Source organism: Lycorma delicatula, chromosome 2 (genome assembly GCF_047948215.1).
Source record: "Lycorma delicatula isolate Av1 chromosome 2, ASM4794821v1, whole genome shotgun sequence".
NCBI classification, from domain to species: domain Eukaryota; kingdom Metazoa; phylum Arthropoda; class Insecta; order Hemiptera; family Fulgoridae; genus Lycorma; species Lycorma delicatula.
Window position 1 is genome coordinate 213,954,867 of NC_134456.1, and position 21,280 is coordinate 213,976,146.

Here is a 21,280-nt window from a genome sequence, read left to right on the forward strand (position 1 = left end):
ATACCGCGAAGAAATATAATTCATTAACAGGTCCAAGAACAAATAAATAATATAGCAAATAATAATTATATTGTAGTACAGCGTAGTACCTGAACATATAACTGTAGAATTATTTTATATATTTTAATAAATTATTATAATTATTACTGCTTTTTTTATGATACATCTATTTTTCTGTGATAACATAGTGACTTTTTCTATGCAGTAATTAAAATAACAAATAACTGAATAAAGACAATTGTGCCTTATTTCTAAAAGCAGTGCTGGTTTGTAAACATTTAACACAGATGATGGTCATTAAAGTGTTATCACTTACTTTTCTAAATCACACAAATATTTTCTAGAAAATGACAAGTGCTTAATTAAATCATCATAAACAGAAATAAAATTAAATAATCCTAAATAGAACGGAGAAAATAATACAATTAAAAGGATACGTTAACAGATTTTTTAAATTTAATTTTGCAATTCTTTATTAAACTAATTTATTTCTTTAGCAAAGAATAACTATAATTAAGTATCAATCTGAAAATTAATTAGGTATCAAAACTAATAAATTAACCTTTTAATTTACATGATTTTCAGTAATGAAAAACCTTATAAAAAGGGGTTAACTTATAGACTCGCTGACTATGTTAGTAAATCATGAAAGGGTTTAATACTATTGCAGAAACTTCTCAAATTTCCAGTATTAGGATTATTTACTCTCTAAACTAACTCATACTCAGCTAAATACGAAGAGTTAAAACTGAGCCAGGTCATAATCATAAATTATTTCTTTATATACCAAATAACTGAAAGATAAAGAATTGACTTAATGTACCCACATACCCACCTGCAAGGGAGTCTTAGAATCTAAGGATTAACATTATAATTTTAATGCTCACCGGCCTTTGCGAAAACCAAAATCTTTTAACTGTCCACATACCATTACTTGATCAGGATTGTTAACAGATAACACAGCTTCGTCATTGCTTTCTTTTCTGAAAACATATAAAATTTCATCACTAACCAAAAATAAATAAATGAAGTGTAAATTTTAGGTTCAACTAAAATATTTTCACTTGCATACATGTAAATTCACAATAAATAATTAACACATTTCACTATACTTTGCTCACTATACAACTGGACACGGTATGAGAATTAATGTGCTCATAATTTTAAAGGACAGCTCAAAATGAACCAAAAATTGGCTATTATTAACTACTGTCAAATTCTCAGGATTACTTTTATAAAGTATATATGAATAAATTCAGAAAATAACAAGCTGTGTACCTGTGTATTCAAATCTATGCAATCTCTTCACTTTAAGGTTATTATTGCCCAGGAAAAATATTAAATAAAAAAAGATCTTAAAAAAACCTACAATAAAAGATCCATAAAAAAATACCTACAATAAATACATATCAAGGTGTTTCTAAAATTGGTGTTTCTTTTCGGATTCTACTTGTAAAACTAAATAAAAAATATCCTTACGAAAAATGGGAATTTCTCATTCATTCTTCCCTTGTCCACCACTTTGCTATTTTTATATAAGTTATATCTTGTTACCACATATATGCCTAACTTAATATCAGCAGACGACAAAGGTAGCAGCTCAGATGGCAGCGGGAGCACAGTATATGTACAACTGATAACATGTATATGTACAGCTGATAACTGATATATGTAACACTGATACAAGCGTCACACCCATTGCGCAGATGACTGCATAGTTCTTCCAACATAGAGGCGATGCAGCCCCACCACTCTCAGGCTCCAATAAAAGAGCGTGCACAAGAGTGAATTTGTAATTCATCATCCACCACCAGCTAGAGAAGACTAAGAAGACAGAAGAAGTTCCCTGGCCGCCTCAACATGGGACCCCCGGCGTACGCCAATATCCCTGCTGAGGGAGCCGCTGGAAACGGACACTACCCTCCCGCTCCAGCTCACTGGGCTTCAATCGCCCTGGACAGCGAACTCAGCAGCAGAACCCAGCTCAGCATGGGATCGATCAGGAAGAACCACCTCAATGGCACCTGTGAAAGACAACTGACACTGCAAGGCTCTGGGGGTCACCACTGCCACGCTGTAGAGGGGCCCAACTGTCGTTGAGGGAAAGCCCAGTCTGATTTCAATGGATGAGCCGCAACTACTCGACTTCACCAGAGATCATCTTCTAGACCCAACAGTGACAAAAATGGTCCTTTTCAGGGCTACCACAAGGTTATAAATTACAATGAGTTGTCTAAGCCAACTGACGACAAGAGCCCTTATACAGGCTACTACAAGGTTATAAAGCGCCATGTGCAGTCAAATCCATTCGGCGACAATCTCAACTTCGAATAGATGAATCACATTAATATTTGGTAAGCATCTTGGAAATAAAGTTTTAAAATTAGCAAAAAATCAGTACATAAATACATTTACAAATTACAAAACGGCAGCCATGTTCATTTTTCAATCTGTTATATCTCCATAAATATTAGTTTATCAAAATTTATGTTATTTGCTAAAATATTAAGCCTTTTATTTTGAACAACATAACTTTTTTTTTTTTAAATAGGTTAATAAATATTGGAGTTATAGGAGAAAATTGAAGTTATAATTTTGTGCCATAATTATTAGGTCTATTATTGTGAGAAAATTATTACTTACTTTGATACTAATTTACAATACTAGAATTAACAATAAATAAAAACAATTAATACTTCATCGAATTGAATGTAAAGAGGAGGGCATAACGTCTTTATTAGTAACGCAACGTCTTTATTAGTCATGAAACCAGTGTGTTAGTTCCCTGGTTATGTGTTACAGCTAATGTTATGTCACTCACACTGGCCTGTGAGTGACATAACATTAGCTGTATTATTTTTGCTTATTGCTTTTTAGTTTTGTGTGGGACATCCAGTTTCCTGACTCCCATGTTTTGTTTCTGGGTTATATTCCAACCTTTCCTGGTTTTTTTTGCTCAACAAAACTCTTTATTTATAAACCACATGCTCATATCAACATGTTGTAGCTATGTAACAGCAGCATTTTTGCTCCAATACTAGGCAGAAAAAATGAGAAATCTGAATAAAACAAAAGAAAATGAGGAACACACCTATCTCTCAAATATTCTAATAGCATGAATTTTAAAAATCAAAAGTTAACCGTGAGGAGATTGACAGAGAACTAAAATTTGGATCTTCTTTCTCTTACTTCCCCTTTTCCTTATCCATTATCCCTCCTTTCTTGAGTAAATAAATGAAAACTGCAGCACCTTCTACTAGTTGGCAAGGAAACAGCATTATGGTGTATCACTCAGATGCCAACTTTACCGGGACTCTTGTTTACCATCCAAAGGGCATAATAAGTCAAAACTAGTGGTTGAGGTGCCCCTTAGGTAAAGTTTGGCACCTAATGGCGCTAAAGACATTACCTTTTGTACATAACAACATACACTAAAGTATACAACACTAAACACGCAACACTAAAGTAACATCACTAAAGTATCCTACAAAACAACAGATGACAGTTCATAATTAAAGGTATGAGGTCTATAAATAAAGTAATGAGACTAGTTTTTTTTTTGGCAGCCAAAGTGACAACACTGTAAAGTTACTAGTAAACATATGGTTATATGAACAGCTGATTTATAATAGGTATTAATATTTTTAGTCTATTGTTGCCACATGAGATGTAAACAAACTTTTCGTGAAACAAGTTATTGTTGTGCATTACAAAAATGAGGGATACTAATTATGAGCAATATTGTGCAATCAAGTTTTGTGTTAAACTCGGTAAGAATACTACTGAAACGTTTTTAGAACTGAAAACGGCGTATGTACATGACGCTCTGTCATGAACCCAAGTTTTTAGGTGGTTTAAGACATTTTCAGATGGACGGGAATCAGATGCAGACAATCCATGTTCTGGAAGATCGTTAATGTCAAAAAGTGACAACAATGTTGAGTGAATCAGAGACTTGATACAGTACGACCAGCAATTAACTGTCAGAATGACTGCCTACAGGACAGATTGTAAATCAATATTTTTACCGAGAAATTCTTGAAAGATTGTGGAAAAGAGTTGCCCACGTGAGACCAATCATCAAAGACAACTGGATACTGCATCATGACAATGCACCTTGTCATACTGCACTCTCAATTAATGAGTTTTGGCAAAGAAAAACATTTCTGTAGTTCCTCAACCACCTTCACCTGAATTGAGCCACTGCTACTTTTTCCTGTTCCTGGCTTTAAAAAATCACCTCAAAGAACACCATTTTGGAACAGTAGAAAATATAAATAAAAATGTAACCAACCATCTGAAGGACATTCTGGTTTCTGAGTTCCAACACTGCTACAAAGAGTGAGAAAACCGTTTGAAGCAATGCATGGCTTCCCAAGGGAACTATTTCGAAGGTGATAGAGTCCATGTACAATTGCATTGTAAATAAAAGGTTTTTCTGAGCCAGTCTCATTAGTTTATTTACAGACCTTGTATTATTAACTTAGCCATAATTTAATCCACCTTATTTACGCTATACAACACTCAGTGTTATTAATAGTAGATACAAAATTAAAATACCTATTAATAGATATCATAATTTATTAACATTTAAAACAAAAATTTATGCAAAGATTGGTAGTATATTTTTTCATCCCATTCAGTTTTGGTTATAACGTTATAAGAAATAACTACTCAATACGAACAGAATTTTCTTGTGAGGACAACTGCATTCTAATCAAGTTTTTATTAAAAAAATTTGATATTAAACTTATTCAAAATATTATATAAATATTTACATAGACAGATTTTCTAATCATTAGGTTTACCTTTGAATCCATGGTAATATATTACTCAGAATCCCTAGCCTCAAAGACAATGTCTACATCATAGCACAAGAAATAAGTATGATCACAACAAAAACATAATTAAAAGATCTCAAAAGATTCCAATTTAACTGAGGTTAGAGATTAATATAAAAACATCCACATGGTACAAAACAATGAAAAAGAAACTATTTTAAAAGATGATTTATAAATTTTAAGTTAATAAAGTATAATATTCAATCTGTGAATTCATTTCCTTATGTAAATAATGATGGTTAAAAAGTTTCATGATTTGTTTTAAATATTTTTCACTAAATAAATCTATGAAGTCTCTAGAACTGGCTTTACTAGATAAAAAAAAAAAACCACATGTACATAAACTATTAACAATAACATCAACCTCCAAAAGAGAATGTTAAAATAACTTTGTATCACTTACTTCACTTACTACAAGCATTTTAATTTTTTAAACAGCTGATTATGAGGATACCCTTGAAATCAGTGTTGTGTTAAGTGACATAAAAAATAAACAATTTATTACACTACTTCAGTGATGTGTTGTTATTAAGATTTAATTACAAATATCTACCATAATGTTAAAAAATAAATGTACATAAACATGTTAACATAAAGTTTGATAAAAAAAAGTAAAAGTACTTAGATTCTAAGACAGATGGATTCAGTACAGCAATTGCAGTCCCCACGTTCCTCTTCCAGAGTGCTGTATGTGCAGAACCAAACAGAAACAATGAAGCCATTTTCAAACCTAATTTAAGATCACTTATCTTCTAAAGACAGAAACTTGATCCCTAGAATAAGGATAATACCGCATAAATGAACTTAGCAATTAATTCCTTAAAAAAAAAAAAAAGAAGTTATTTCTGTACTAAACATTTATAAAAAATTTTGAGTCACTCAGAAAATGAACATTCAGCAGGTGACTTACAACACAAAGTAAATGAGTTTTCTGTGTTAAGCTCAGTCTGGACAAAGTTTCATGAATAAGTACACATATTTATACCATTTTCCGACTATTTAAGGTACATGAAAAAAATATGAAAATCCTGCTACATGTGAATTTTAAGCATGATCCAGTTCTTAAATCCAAGAGAAGTTCAAATTGTACAAATGTTTTAAATTTATATGAAAATAACTGTGATAAAATGAAGGTTGATTAAAAATGAAAGATATCAAATAATGAATAGAGATAATTCCAGATAACTATCTCTTGTAACTACAGCAGAAGCAAAATATCAATAATGAAATTTAAAAGGATAGACAATTCGCTGTTGATGGATTATATAGCTTATTTCTTCAGGTTTCAAGAACTTTCCTACATGAAATATTCATTGAACATCTTGTGCATAAAAACCTTGTGCCAGATAGGATCCTCTACTACTATCTAAGATGATAAAAAAGAAAAAATGAGACAAGTCTACACATTTTTTGACTTAGATAATCAAGGGTGATGAAATTTTTAACCACTGTAATTTATTACTTCGCAGTAATACAAATGATTTATCACAAAATTGAACATAAAAACAAATCAAGAAGGGCATAATTTAGGCAATCATTTAGAACTGAAAAGTCAAGGAAAATCAGAAAATTAATAGTGGTGGGAAGCATTTTCTGGAACCAGAAAAGCCTCTTACTGGTTTATTTCATGGCAAAAGAAGTAACTATAAATAATAAGCTTACAATGAAACAAGAGGGCGATGATCCTCTGTACTGTTAAATTATATTTAGATTCTGTTAAATAAACCACCTAGTACAGAGGATCACAGAGCTATATGTATAGCTCTGCTATACATATAGACATTTGCTGTTTATTTAATAGTGTGGTACAACCATGTACCTTTATTTCTAAATAAACATAAATAATAAATTTTGATATACAAAATTAGGAACTTTTTCCTCTTAGAGAAGAACTTCATAAAAATAATAAACCGTGTAAATAATGAATAAAAGAAATAAAATTATATATAATTCTAATCAGACAATAAAACTGCTGTTATTGTATAACAGATAACTTCTTGCTCATTGAGAATTGACATTGGCAAACTAATGTAGAGTGATGAGATAAAAAAGGAGCTTATAGCTTAAAAGATAATATAAAGAGTGATATAACATAACCATACCCGAAGCCCCTAAATACAAAGTTGGAAAAATAAATAAATTTAAATATCTGGAAGAAATGATTAAAATAAATAAACCAATCAAACAAGAACAAGAAAAATAGAACTGCCCTACCAACTAACAAAAAGATTATCTCAATAAATGTCAAAATCAGGCATTAAAATATGATAAACAAACCATAAGTCCTGCACGCATGAGAATGCATCTTAAGGTTAAAATAATTTATTTATCGGGCTTTTGCAAATGTGACTTTTCAAGACCTGTGATTAATTCAAAAATACAAAAATGTTATAGAATTTTCCAGAAGATCTGTATGCATGCTCATCCATACTTGTTGTCTGTATTTATATAAATATCTTTAGACTGCTCAACAAAAATTCTTTGCAAATGGCTGAAACATGAGCAAAAAAACAAGCAGCAATATTGCTCTGAAATATGTATTAGATGATATGTAATATATGATATTTCCTTGTGGAAATATCTACAAAAACTCTACAAAAGTGCTGCAAATGGCTGAAACATGGGCATGTTCTTTGCAATGGCTTCTTTGTGTATGGGGCATTGATGGTATTAAATTTTGGAAAAGAATTTAAAAAAGGGAGGGATAGTTTTAAATATTTTGAATTTTTTACTTTTTATACAGTGGTGATAAAAAACTGACTAATACAATGAAAGTACCTATTAATTTATCTAAAATTCCAAATGTTTAGTCACTGAGATTTAGGGGTGGGGATATTTAACATTATTTCTAAACAGTTTTTGTATCGTACCTTAAAAACCAAGTGACCAATAAAGTTAAGATTTGGCATAAATTTTGGTTTTATACACACACACGTGCGCGCGCGCACACACACATACACAAGCCAGTCAGGATAGTATAGGGCTTCACTCAACCTTCCAATCTAGCCTGGGGCTTCAGGATCCCTGCTGATTTTGTAATCCTCATGGTTGTGAAAGTAATAATGATAAATAACAATTTATTTATCAGAAAACCTGAAAAGCTTTCTTTCCTCCAACAATACCCTCATTCTGGACGTAGAAACTCTGATATCCTTCTGCTGTAGATGAAGCTACAACTAAGACTGGGTATAGTGCTCTTGGTCATTAGCCAAAAAACATGACTTCATCTGTTTGGAAAACCGAGATACTCTCATTTTTTAAGATTTTGATAAAGGTTATTTCTCTTTCTTGAAGTTTACGATACTGGGAGCTTAAATTGAAGTTTCTTTCTCTGAGAGTAATACATAATCTATATGTTCACTATACCACTAGATCCCTATAATGAACAGAGTGAAAATATTTTCAAGGTTGATTACTATTAGGGTTATTATTACTATAAGGTTGAAATATATATTGTATAAACCTATTAATAAAATACTTTTATTATTGTCAAATTTTGCATTCCTTTTTAGAAAATGTTTATTCGTTACTTTTTTTTTATAGGATATCTGTTTTAAACTAATTTTTGAACTAAACATAATGATATCACTATCTTGTACATTTTAAAATTACATACATGGTGGCATCAAAAAGTAAGTAGAATTTAAATGTAGTTTGCAAACTAGATATTGTTGGATGAGTGTGTGTGTTACATGTCAACACAATTTTCAAACAATTGGCTGCATGGCATTATCAGTTTTAATATAATGTTCTGATTATGTTTAACAAAGTTTATCTTTCCTTTTAGGAAGTTTGTAACAAAAAAGCTATAAGTGAAAAGCTATTGTACAAGTGTACAAATTTGTTTTGGTGAGATGGGGAAGGCCATTTCAAGATCTACCAAGACCAACCTTCAGCCAGTCTAAACGATAAAAATTTTGATAAAGTTACCAATATAATCAATGAAGATCATCATTGAAGAATTAAAAAGATATTTCAGATGATTAGTTTGTCTTGGGAGTTTCATGTCAGCAGTTAACAAACTATTTCAAACTGAAAATGTTTCTGTAAAGATTTTTTCATAGTATCCAGAAACAAGTTTTAAATGACAATTTTTTTTTCTAAAATTGTTTCAAGAGATAAAGCTTTGTTCTGTGGTTATTACCTAAAACAAAACAACCACTAAATCAATGGGGAATGCTGAATTCATCAAAATTGGAGAAGCCTGACATGCTTGATCCAATATTAACACCATGCTGATTTGTTTTGTTGGTGTTAACTGATTATTCATAAAGAATTTAATCTGTGCAATGATAACATAAAAGTGTTTTTTGCTCCCTCCCAAAAAAAAAGTTAATTCTTTGCGCTTAGTGGAAAATTTAGTCCTCATGTACAAACTAAGATCCTAAAAAGATAACATGATAGCAAAAGAAAATGCAGCAGTGATGTATCCTTCACTACACCAGTGCCTGTCTTGTCCACATGGCCTTTAGTGTCGGTAGTTCGTGGTAAAAAGCAAAGATGAACTTTCACGTTGCTTTTTCAACTTCTGCATTCTCCCTATTTATGTGTACTCAACCCCTCCATTTTTTCTGTCCCCTGGTATGAAATGTCAGATGAAAAAATGTTTACTTGATGTCAGCAATGTGAAAAAAAACAGAGACCTTGAACTAAATATCCTCTCCATTTTTCTGAGGACCTGAGAAATATTTCCAACTCCTAGGTAAAATATTTGGGATATGTGTACCAAGCAAAAAAGAGAGTTTTTGTATAAAATATAAATAACTATTTTTCAGTTATTTTTGGGTTTTGTTTATATGTTGTATTTTTATGTGAACTGAATTGATACACAGCATGTTAAGAATTACATTATTGGTTCTGACTAGACTATAAACTAATAATCTTACAATCTGATGATTTCACATAAAGTCTCAGGACGTAGTTTAAAAGGCAATAAGAGAACAATAAACTTAAGCGAAAGTGCTTGTGGTCAAAGCCTAATATAATTGAGTGGTTTCAGTTCACGTCACCAAGCTAGATAACACGTGTAGATTTTCCCTTTACTTGGATACTACATTCATGGATGTTAAAGTAATCTGTGTCACTTAAAAATTATGAAAGAAATGAAAATCTAAATCATAAAGCACACCTTTCCAATGATCTAAAAGTGTTTATATGATCTATGCAATGTCTTTGGATGAAATTATTTTAGAATTTATTTATTATTTGTAAGATGTGAACAATATAATTTTCCTAAATTGCTCTTATTTTTAGGAGGCTCCCTAAGTTTCGTAGACGATCCACCTAGATTGGTTAGTACTGTTGATAAGCCTCCGGATTTAAAGCCAGCCTTAGTTGCTTCTGTTACATGTCACAATATCTCAGCTTCAAGTCCAGCTGCTGTTACTGCTCCTTCATTTTCTGCTACACCTTCACCTGTTTCTGCTATCCCAAGTTCTGGTTCTGCTTTAAGAAGTCAGTCCAGCCTTACTACCCCCAAGTTAGCTCACTTTTGTTCACAGCAAACTTCTAGCCAAGAGGTAAGGAATAATAAGCAGATAAGTTATTTTAAGTTGGACTGTTGCTATCTTAGAATAACTAATTCCATACTACTGAATAAAATTAAAGAAATCATGATTCAATATTACAGAACCTGTTAAAAGAAAATAGTCACTGTAATGGTGTACTTTTTTGTGTAGGAAAAATGATAAATTGTATTTAACAATAAAGCTAATTTAATTTTATCACAGTAAAGTATAAGTATACAAATCTTACCGAGTTCCATTTCTCTTCTGTTGAAGCAAGATATTAGTTAGCTATTTCTTCAGTCAGTAGAGTTGTAGTAAAAGATTTTTTTAATAATCACAACAAATGTGAACGATTCAAAATCTTTTGATCTGAGTAAAAAAAAAATCAAGGAATAGCAAAATGGGATGATTCATTATTTACTGTATGGTAAATAAGTAAAATGTTGCCAAGTGTTGTTTATTGTAAAATTCTTTTGTGTTAAGACAAAAATTAAAGTTAAAATTATTAAATAAATTACTATTATGTGATTGCTTTTCCTCTTCAGTATTCAGTTTACTATTGAGCAGTAGTTTTTTTTTCTTTGATTTGAAATCAAAAATTCTTCCTAATCATCATTTTTTAAGATGATTCCTCTAAGTGGGTCCAAAAAGTAATATAAGCATCTTTCATACTTTCTATATATTTCTTGAAAGTTGTTTTAAATCAACTAATTATCAGAGGAAGTTGTTTTATTCAGTCCTCCTTTGAATTCTGAATCCTGGATGGATTTCCTTGATTATACTGAAAAATACCCCTTCAACTTCAGATTATTTTTCTAAATAGAAAAGAAAGAAGTCACTGTAGAAATTCAGTAAATTAATTATTACTCTCTCTTTCTTTTTTCTGTTTAGTCTCTGGTAATTACCTTTTAAATAATACTTCAGAGGATGATATGTATGAGTGTAAATGAAGGGTAGTCTTGTACAGTCTCAGTTCGACCATTTTGAGATGAGATGTGTGGTTAAATGAAACCCAACCACCCAAGAACACCGATATCAACGATCTAGTATTCAAATCCGTATAAAAGTAACTGACTTTACTAGGAACTGAACACTGGAACTCTCGACTTCCAAATCAGCTAATTTGGGAAGATATGTTCACCACTACACCAACCCAGTGGGTTGGTACCAGCACGACTGGTACCAACACCTCAAGCAGCTCCTCTTCAATCTGGAATGATAGGCGTTTTTTGTGCCCATGCCGCAAAGCTCGCTGTTCCCAGAGCCTCCTCCTTTGCTATGTTACTAGATATTGGCATACCCCCGCCTGGACCTCGGCTGTCTCCTTTGAGATGGTCCGGTACGCTGCTGTTATTCTCAAGCAGCATTTTCTATGTACTACCTCAAGCTTCCCTTTATATTTTGTGGAATCTAGGTTTGGGAGATTCTCAGAATTCCTCAGCTCATGTTCTAAAGTAATTTCTGTATAGTTTCCCTATATATTTTTTGTTTCTTTAATGGAAAAAAAACATGTTTGTTTGTTTTTCCATTTCTTAAAAAACTGATTTTTTTATGCAATTGAGTTTTCAATAAGTTAGGTATAATTTAAAAGAAAATTTTGCTAAAATAATAATATAATATTATTTAGAAAATATAAGTAAAATAAGAATACACTGGAGTATAAGGAAAATGAATATACAAGTAATATTATTTCAGAAATAACTAAATATTTCTTAGGTGGGTGGTACCATTTTAAGTTACCTTGGTAACCGGTGATAAAAGAGACGTGGACATTGATATGGTTGCTACAGCATATATACAACTTGTTATGAAAATCATTAAAAAAAGAAAAATCCTGTCTTATTTTTCTTTTTTTTTATTTGTATTCCTTCATACATTTATAAATTATTCTTTTAATGATTCAATGCATTATATTATGTATGTATATACAACAATTATACAACAAAATTATACAACAAACATTAACGCTTAAACAAAAATTGCATAACCTTGATTTTTATTGGTTTTAATAGGAATTGTAAATAATAGAAAGTAAATTATAATTCTGTTCACTCGCTGAAAAAAGTAATAAGTAAAAGGAAAGCCAGTTTGAAAAGAGGAGTAGTTTTCATTACATTCTTCATCATATATACATTTAATTAATTACCTTCAACCAAAGAAGGTTCTAAGATTGAACCAATTATGTACATAATACATTTTTACAAGTTTTATCCTTCAGCCAGCCTCAATGGTAGCATCTAGGCCTTGGTGGGCTATTATTCTAAATAAACAGAGTATAACCCTGTTTTTCCAGATACTGTTCATCTAAATTATTTGGCATAAGAATATTTTAAATACCCGATATAAATTTATAAAACTTCAGACCCACCATTTGTTTGATAATTTTGACCTAATTTTTACATTTCAAGTTAATATGAAACTAACCAGTGGAATGGATTTAATTTGTAGAATTTTAAAATCAGAAAATTTAGTTGTCTTATATTTATCACTATTAAAATACTGCACATGTAAATGTAGTGAGACTTATTGTCTGATTTTGTATTTTCTTTTTGTCTATTTTAAAAAAAATTAATCTGATATGTTAGGTTTGAGCTTATTATACAGTAAAAATGAGTTTAAGTAAGTTTCAGTACTTGAACTTCACATATTATATGATCTTGATAAGTAGTATGGCATTGTGGTTATGTAAACTTTCATCAAACCTGTAAAATAATCCTTAAGTATTATAAATATTAACTTGTTGAACAGATTAAAAGGTATACTGGAAATTTAAATTCATGAACTGAGTGTGATTATTTTTTAATTAAATTTAAGTTGTGTATATCTACTTAATACCTAAATCATTTGTACTAGTGTAAGAATTTTGTGATATTTTGTTTTTCACAGTATTGTTTTTTATATTTTGTTTTTCAATTTAAAAGATTGCAATTCCCAATTCGATTGGCATTTGCAATCACAATCAATAAAGCTCAAGGTCAATCTTTAGAATTGTGTGGTTTAGATTTAGATGCGGATTGCTTCTCACATGGACAACTGTATGTGCGTATTCCCAAGTCGGCAAACCAGATAGCCTTTATATCTACGCAGACAGTGGAAAAACAAAAAATATTGTATATCCACAAGTATTGCAAAATTAAACTTCTATGAAATGTATGCTTTGTTTCTCATTTCTCATCCATGCAACCACAATGTGCCACAGCGAAGCATGGCAGGTTAGCTGTACCTAATATTTAGATAACCCTGTTCATTAATATAAATTGTATTAGCACTGTTATATATTTTGTCCAATTTCATAAAAATATAGTTTGTTTAATGTTAGTCAATTTTATATAATAACTAGCATATCATTAAGTGCTCTTTATGCCTCTAATTGTGTTTATTTTTTCCTTTCTTTGCCATTTTATTATGATTGTATATATGTTTATATATAGCTAGAACTAAGAAGTGAGCTAGATTAATGAATTAAGAATTTATGCTTGGTTTATCTGGAAACTACAATTATTTTATTAAAAAAAAATCTCTTGAAAAAATTCACAAATCAATGATATCCTAAAATGTTTTTTTTTTTTTAGAATACATGCAATGCTTCCAAGCATTTTTCATAGTAAGTGCCTGGTGTCTTATATTGCTTGATATTTCCCATGTTATTAAATGGTGAGAAAGGTTCAGACCATTCCCACCATTTTTTTAATGTTTCCTATGTTCTGAATTAGATTCTTTCAAATTCATTTTTAAATTGGGGAACAAAAACAAAAAATATTTACCAGATGCCAAGTCACAGCCGTAGAATGAATATGAAAGAACTACAATGGATATTTTGGATGAATGGTTTGGTGCATTGTCATGCTGAAGATCCATGAAGAAAGAAACTATCTTTTAATGCAAATGCAAAAGTTTTTCCCCAAACATTCTATAACTTATGCTTAGAAAATTTGGTCCATTCGGCCCTGTGGTACAAATTCTCTCTGAACAATCCCTTGAAAATAGAAAATATGGTAATCATTGGTTTGCTCTTGTGAGCTTTCTTTGGGCGAGATGATTTGGTAATGTGCCTTCTGCACTTTGGCTTTTTGAATTCAGGTTGTTTTTGAACACCCGTGATTTATCTAGTGTGATCACTTGAGCCTAGAAATCAGGTTAAGTTGTCAAACGATCCAAACATTTCTTGGCTGGTGCACAGATGACTATTTATTCAAGAGTAAAGTTTTTGCAAAATTTTCCACGCATCCAATTCCTGTCTCACAACTTCATAGACGATAGTTTTAGGGAACCCAATTCTTCTGCAATCATTCTGGGAGTTAATTCAGTGATTATTGCTCAAGACTAATATCTCAGATTTGCATGTCATCAATTTTTGATGTGGAAGAGTACTCTGAACATTATTCATCTTCAGTGTTGTCATGACCCTCTTTGAAAGTCCTGTGCCACTGTTATACATGTACTGATAAAATTAGCTTGTTCATAAGATTTCTTTAACATTTAAAGTGTGTCTGATCACGTTTGCTAGTTCCACACAAAATTTGATGGCATAACATTGTTCCAAACTAATTTAATTTTTTTTTCTTATTAAGGCACTTGAAAAAGTACCTTGATACCTTACTTGAAAAAAGACATGAAAAGAGTAATACAAGATTAGAATATACGTGAGTCCTTTTGAGTACCTGAGATCCCAACCTAAGTTGTTATGGAACAGGAATCCCTCAAAGTTTATCCAAAAAAAGATAAGTTATTTCATTCTTATTGCTTTCCAGACAGACCTGTGTAAGAAATATTTATTTGTTATGGGTCTTGGAATCACATATTTTTTGAAAACACTGTTCTAGTATAGGATTAGAAAATGTTATATTATTCTTTATGACTTTTTATTATTTTAATGATTCTCTATAATCTGAAATGTTATTCAAATGATCTAAAAAAAAAAGTTGAAAGATTCTTTAATGTAGTATCCCTTAAAAACTAATTTTTACATAATAATACACGGTAGCTGCAAAATGTTTGCAAAGAATGAGAACCAGTTTGCCTTATAAATTGTTATTTATTCATAAAGTTTGCATTATTCTGGATGTCACAGTACGCCCACCTTAGCCCACTTGGTTTTGGTCTAATGTTTAACTCTTCATTAGCTGATTTTGAAGTTGAGAGTTCTAAGGTTCAAATCCTAGTAAAGGCAGTTACTTTTATATGGATTTGAATACTAGATCATGGATACCGCCGGTGTTCTTTAGTGGTTGGGTTTCAGTTAACCACAAATCCCAGGAATGGTCGACCTGAGACTATACAAGATTACAGCACTTCATTTACATTCATACATTTCATCCTCTGAAGTAACACCTTACAGTGGTTCCAGCAGCTAAACAGTAAAGAAAAGTATGCCCACCTTGTTCCTCTCCAATAGCTGTAGCTATGTTTTTATGTCATTTTACAATTGTATCTGTTTCCGTCATTTGATAAGGTACAGATGTAAAATTTTGCAAAAAAAAAATTGCTGTTAAAAACATTAAACACCACATGAAAAAGCAACTGTGAAATTATAATGAAAAAAAAAGAAAAGATTTATGATTGTTACAAGCATTTCTGTGTGGATTATTTAATGTTAATATTGAGAGCAAATGTCTGTCTATTGCGACAAGTGACAAAAATATTGGGTATGTTCAAAGCGACTTAACGAAATCTGTTTAGGAAATAAGATCAGAAGTGTGACATCAATTTGAGCCATTACTGAGATATCAGTGCACTAGTATTAACCACATGATCAAAAAATGCATCATTTTTATTGATTGTTCAAAAATGTTGTCAAAGCTTTGGTCTACCCTGATTAAGATACACTGGTTAGCACTAACATTAAATAATGTCTTTAAAGCATACTCTTCCAACATGGCATCAGCTGGTTTTCTTTTTTAGTTGAAATCAACCTAAAAGAAAGAGGTACAACATTATTATATGAATATTACTGCTATTCTGTTATGCTACAATGATGCTCAAAGAGGTTCGATCAGTAATCAGTTAAATAATTGGTTGAAGGAATGTTCCCAGAAACTTAATTAAAAACTGAAGGGAAAAGTTGCTGTAGAAAACTACTTTGAAAGTATGTCTAAAACTGTGGTTTTTCTAAAATGAACGCATTGCAAAAATTTAGAAGATTCATAAATCTACGGTATGCAGTATAAAGGACTAAAGTCAAAAACTATGATTTTTCAGGAAAGCAAAAACAATATTCAAAAAACTCTGCAATGATTGATTGAATATTCAAAAAATAGCTCATGCTGTTAAACGTATTTTTCTTTTTAATCTGCAAATTCACCTCTTTTTTAGGTGTTAATATCATTTTTCACAATTTTTCATTACTGATGTACGGACTTAATTCTCTTGGACCAAACAAATCTTGACTTAAACCTTTTTTACCAAAATGTTCTAATGTTTCTGTTTTTAATGGACAGTGATCATAAACTTAGTAATAATTGTATGATTAGTGGCAAGTAAGCTCTTCAATTATTCTTTTTCACAATAAAATAGTTATTGGTAAAATAATTTCTTTATTAGAAAATCTGATGTGGACACCACATGACTTTCTTGTACGCCTATTAAATTATACATACACGTTATTTTTTTAATAAAAAGTACATAAAATTTTATTTCATTAATAACTTCTGATATTTTTTTATAATTTTTCTTTATTGTTATTATTAAATTATTATTTATCGTAAAATTTTTTTACAATCACAGGTTAATAATTGAAGTCTGATTTGAACCAATGTGCCTTCCCCTTGTAAGTTCCAAATATTTCATTTGGGTATATCTCTGGAACCAATGAAAATAAGTACCAATTATGATATATTGTTGAAAAGCTCACAATGAGGGCTTATTATTGCAGTTAAGAAAAAGTCCAAAATCCAAATTTTTTTTGGTTTTTTGGACACTTTTGGTTAAGTTGTTGCAATCAAAAGGGGAGGTGCAAACTAGATGTTACAACAGTTCTAAAAGCAAAATTTCAACAACATACAGCTAATCGTTTTTGAGTTATGCAAGATACATATGTATGTACAGACATCACGCCAAAACTAGTCAAAATGATTTCACGAATGGTCAAAAAGGATATTTCTTTTGAAATCTGAAACCAAAAATTTTTGCAAGTAAAGGAAGTCGCAATACTTCCTTTACTTCGTACAAGGAAGTAAAAATATAATGGTATTAAACATTAAACAAAACAGTTTGTGAAATGACACAAAAATTGCCTCATTTTACAAACTGTAAACTGCTTCTTCTGCTCAGTGCTCCTTACCAACTCATACCAATCATGTAGATGATATATCAGCATAGAAAGCGGCTTTTTTTCTTTTCAATTAATCCGTGATCACACTCCATGTGAGAATGACCAGGAACCAAAAATTTGTGATGTATGACATTAAAATGTGGAAAGTCAACCACTGCTTTCAGAAACATAGCAGATATGTGAGAGCTTCCATTCTGCCCACCACAGGTGTCAGAATAAAAGATAACTTCTTCTTTTACATTTTTAGAAATTGTACTTAAATGAGGCAATGTACCCATATGAGGCAATTTCATTAGCTCCTCTTATAGCTAAACCCTCATGCCACATATGTGTTGAAGTTCCAGATGTATCATGGGTTGTTAAATTGAACAAAATTGAACATCCACAACTAGCATTTATAAAATACAACAGAAATACAGACAGATGGTGTTTGTAAACACTGCTGTAGGTCAAACACAAAAACCTTCTTTATTTCATTATTTTTTGCAGCTTCCTTATTGATTCTCTTCGATTCATATGCTTTCATCAGCAGCTTCTTGCTGCACTCTAAATTCATCTTCAGCTTCTGATTTTACTTTGTCATCTGCAGTTTTTATCTTCATTGTTAGTGTCACATTTGTGACAAGTGTCAACTTAATTTTTTAAAGAACAATTTCATGCTGTGGTATTCTCTCTCTCATAAATTTTTCTTCAGACTGTTTTTTCTGTCTTCTCACAATACTGATCATACATGATTGTTAAATTCAAATGAGATGAAGAAATTTCTTATCATTTGTCCTTTGCGAGTGAAGGCTTTCGTATGAAGGGAATGATTTTATATGGGATTGTACTTGTTCCAGTTCATTTTCAGTTATTAATTGAAGGATGCTTCCCTCGCTGATCACTTTTAGTAATTTCAGATATACTTTAGGATTTATTTTTAAAGAGTTTCAAATAAATTTTTCTTTCTCATCTAGGGTTTTGGTAAAACAGTCCTTGCAAACAACATGTCTTTCTCCTTTGAACTGAATAAAATATTCATAACTAACATTTCTTGATTTTGAACTTTCAGGCTTTCTCTTCTGACTGAACAATACTTTGTTATTAGCATGTGCGTTAGCTACAAAATCTACTCTTACCGTGGGATCCTAAGCTCCAATACTCCCAATATGAAAAATAGCAATGTGAATTTCATCAGTTAAAAACTGATAACATTCATTTCTACATTTTTTTAGTGGTTTCAGTAATTCCCTTGCCGATACTTCTTTCCCACTAAAATTAGTGTAGGCCTTACTATTTTGAATTTTTGTTTTCTTTCTTTATGAATTTCCTTGCCCATTTCTTTAATTATTTTTTATTCTGCTGGTCTAATAGCCTCTCTTCAAGAACTACAGCACAGCATGACTTTGTGAGCAATTTTCAATCTGCCTTATATTTCAAAATTTGCATTATGAATTTCATTGACAATAATTTTAGACTTTTTTCGTTCTTGACTTTTGTTTCCTTGTAATTGAAAGAGTAGAATCTTCACTACTATCACTTTCTTGTGGTGGAACATATGTTTCATCTTTATCTTAATAAGTCTGCATAATCACACTGTCGAAGAATTGGAATCAGAGTCATTGCAACTGGTGATATACTTGGCGAATTACTGGATGTATCCATGTATGGAAAGAAGAATAATCTGAAGTGTGGGAGTTAGATTATGAGAATTTAGGCTGTTTCAAACATCCAAATCAACTGGTTTGGAAATCGAGAGTTCCAGTGTTCAAGTTCTAGTAAAGACAGTTACTTTTATACAGATGGTAATAATAGATCATGGATACCGGTGTTCTTTGATGGTTGAGTTTCAATTAACCACATGCTTCAAGAATGGTTGAACTGAGACTGTACAAGATTATACTTCATTTACACTCTTACATATCATCCTCATTTATACCTGAAGATTAATTCCCAGAGGCTAATCGGAAAAAGAAAATAAAGGTTATTTGAAACATGAGAACAAGTTAATGAGTTGTACAAGTCATTATGTCAAACAGAATTACCACTCAGGCAAATACTTGGTTGTAACTTTTTTTAAAGTATTTTCTTTATATTTGTACACATTTGATGGCAGAAGGAAATCCTTTACCAAAAATTGAGTTGGAGAAACAGAAGTACATCAAAATATTTCAATAATGAAGGATAATTCGCAGAATTGTGCTAAACAGTAGAATACATTTTATATCGCCTAGAATTAACAAAAAAGATTATGCCATTTACCAGTCTTCTTTTTCAATGTTGCTTCTTAAAGCCATATTCTATATCTTTCATGAGCGATCACCCATATTTTATTACTTTAAATTTTAACAAGTAACTTTAAATGAACAATATATTTTCCATTTTATCAAAAAAAAAAAGTCATAATATAACTTAATACTCACACTACAATATTTTGTAACCTTATAGAAAACAGCTGTACAATATCAGGAATACTAACATTACTAAATCATCTGATTTTGTATATAAAATTTACTGAATGTAAAAATATGTTTAAAAAAATTAGTTGGCTGACAAATTTTATGTAATATCAAAATAAAAATATTGACTTAAACCTTTTTGAACAGACCAAAATTAACATGAAACATGTTTAAATAGAATTAAGTTGATTTAAGTCTTTTATACCGACCTCACATTGTTAGAAAAATATGGTCAAAAAGAATTAAGATGTCTTATTATGACTTAAAAAGACACAAGTTGAATTAAGACCATATTACCAACCAAAAGTTTGAAAAATTGAATTAACTCGTTTGTGTCACTGCTTGTAAAACCAATCATAATAATAACTGACTTAAACCTTTTATACCATCTGAAAGAGAATTTTTTTATGCATGTTGTTACCATTGAAAAAAACAATTATTTATTTTTTTTACTTAAGTCCTTTATACCTCTCACCATAGAAATAATACTGATGTGCCAGTTCTTTTATCATTCTTGAAAGCAGCAAATAAAAGGTAAGTTTTAAGAGACTAACCGGAGAATAGAGATGTATAAAACACTTGCTGAAAAAAAGAGAGTAGAGTGTTAAACTAATTTTTATTTTTTTAAAGAAAGTCGATAATTGTAATAAATTAGAACGTAGGATCCAGGATATATGTGTAAAAGAATGGTGTAGAATTTCTGTTTTTTGTCTCATTAAAACTTTTTTTTTTTTATTAATAAATGAGAAATCCATCAACCAGTAACTAAGTAACTGATAAAAAAAATTATACTACAGTATTTGAGTAGACACCAACCTGAAATTCTAAAATTTTTAAGAATCAATCTACGATATTCCATGTATCTTTGATCTGCATATTTTTGAATAAGTCGGTAAATTTAATAGTTTTCTCACATTAATTTCTCACAATTTAATTTTATCACAGGTAATGCAATGTATGTATTAAAATATTATTCAATTTTGTATTTATGTTTTATAGTTAACAGCTTGAAAACATTACAATATAGTACAGGTAAGCAAGAAATACTCACTGCTATAAATTAAAATTGTTATAAAATAAATTTTTAAGTATATTTTAATTACCATTAGTAATTATTTTGGTGGATAAAAATGTAGTAGCTGCCTTCTTAACACCTCAAAAAGTAATATGTTAGCACTCATCAAATTATAAATGTAATATTACAGTAAAGATAGTTTACAAACA

General features: G+C 30.6%; 1 protein-coding gene and 1 long non-coding RNA gene across 2 annotated transcripts in view; both read right to left on the reverse strand.

The window, feature by feature from the left end:
• Window positions 1–793: 793 nt before the first annotated feature.
• LOC142320364 (protein MCM10 homolog) lies at window positions 794–5,610 on the reverse strand. The gene is made up of 2 exons (XM_075358071.1): window positions 5,463–5,610; window positions 794–983 (listed from the first exon to the last, which is right to left on the reverse strand). The coding sequence occupies exons 1-2, from the start codon at window positions 5,561–5,563 to the stop codon at window positions 884–886; spliced, it is 201 nt and encodes a 66-aa protein (XP_075214186.1). The 5' UTR covers window positions 5,564–5,610; the 3' UTR covers window positions 794–883.
• A 10,490-nt stretch (window positions 5,611–16,100) lies between these two features.
• LOC142319641 (uncharacterized) overlaps window positions 16,101–21,280 on the reverse strand; it is a 96,562-nt gene continuing 91,382 nt past the window's right edge. The window contains exon 2 of the long non-coding RNA XR_012755241.1: window positions 16,101–16,260. This is a non-coding gene — a long non-coding RNA (uncharacterized LOC142319641). The remainder of the gene's footprint in view (window positions 16,261–21,280) is intronic.

Coding starts and splice junctions, on each gene's coding strand:
- LOC142320364 (XM_075358071.1), bottom strand. CDS start 5,563: ATGGCTTCATTGTTTCTGTTTGGTTCTGCACATACAGCACTCTGGAAG. Junction 984..5,462: donor CCATCTGTCTTAGAATCTAA/GTACTTTTACTT, acceptor ATATGTTTTCAG/AAAAGAAAGCAATGACGAAG.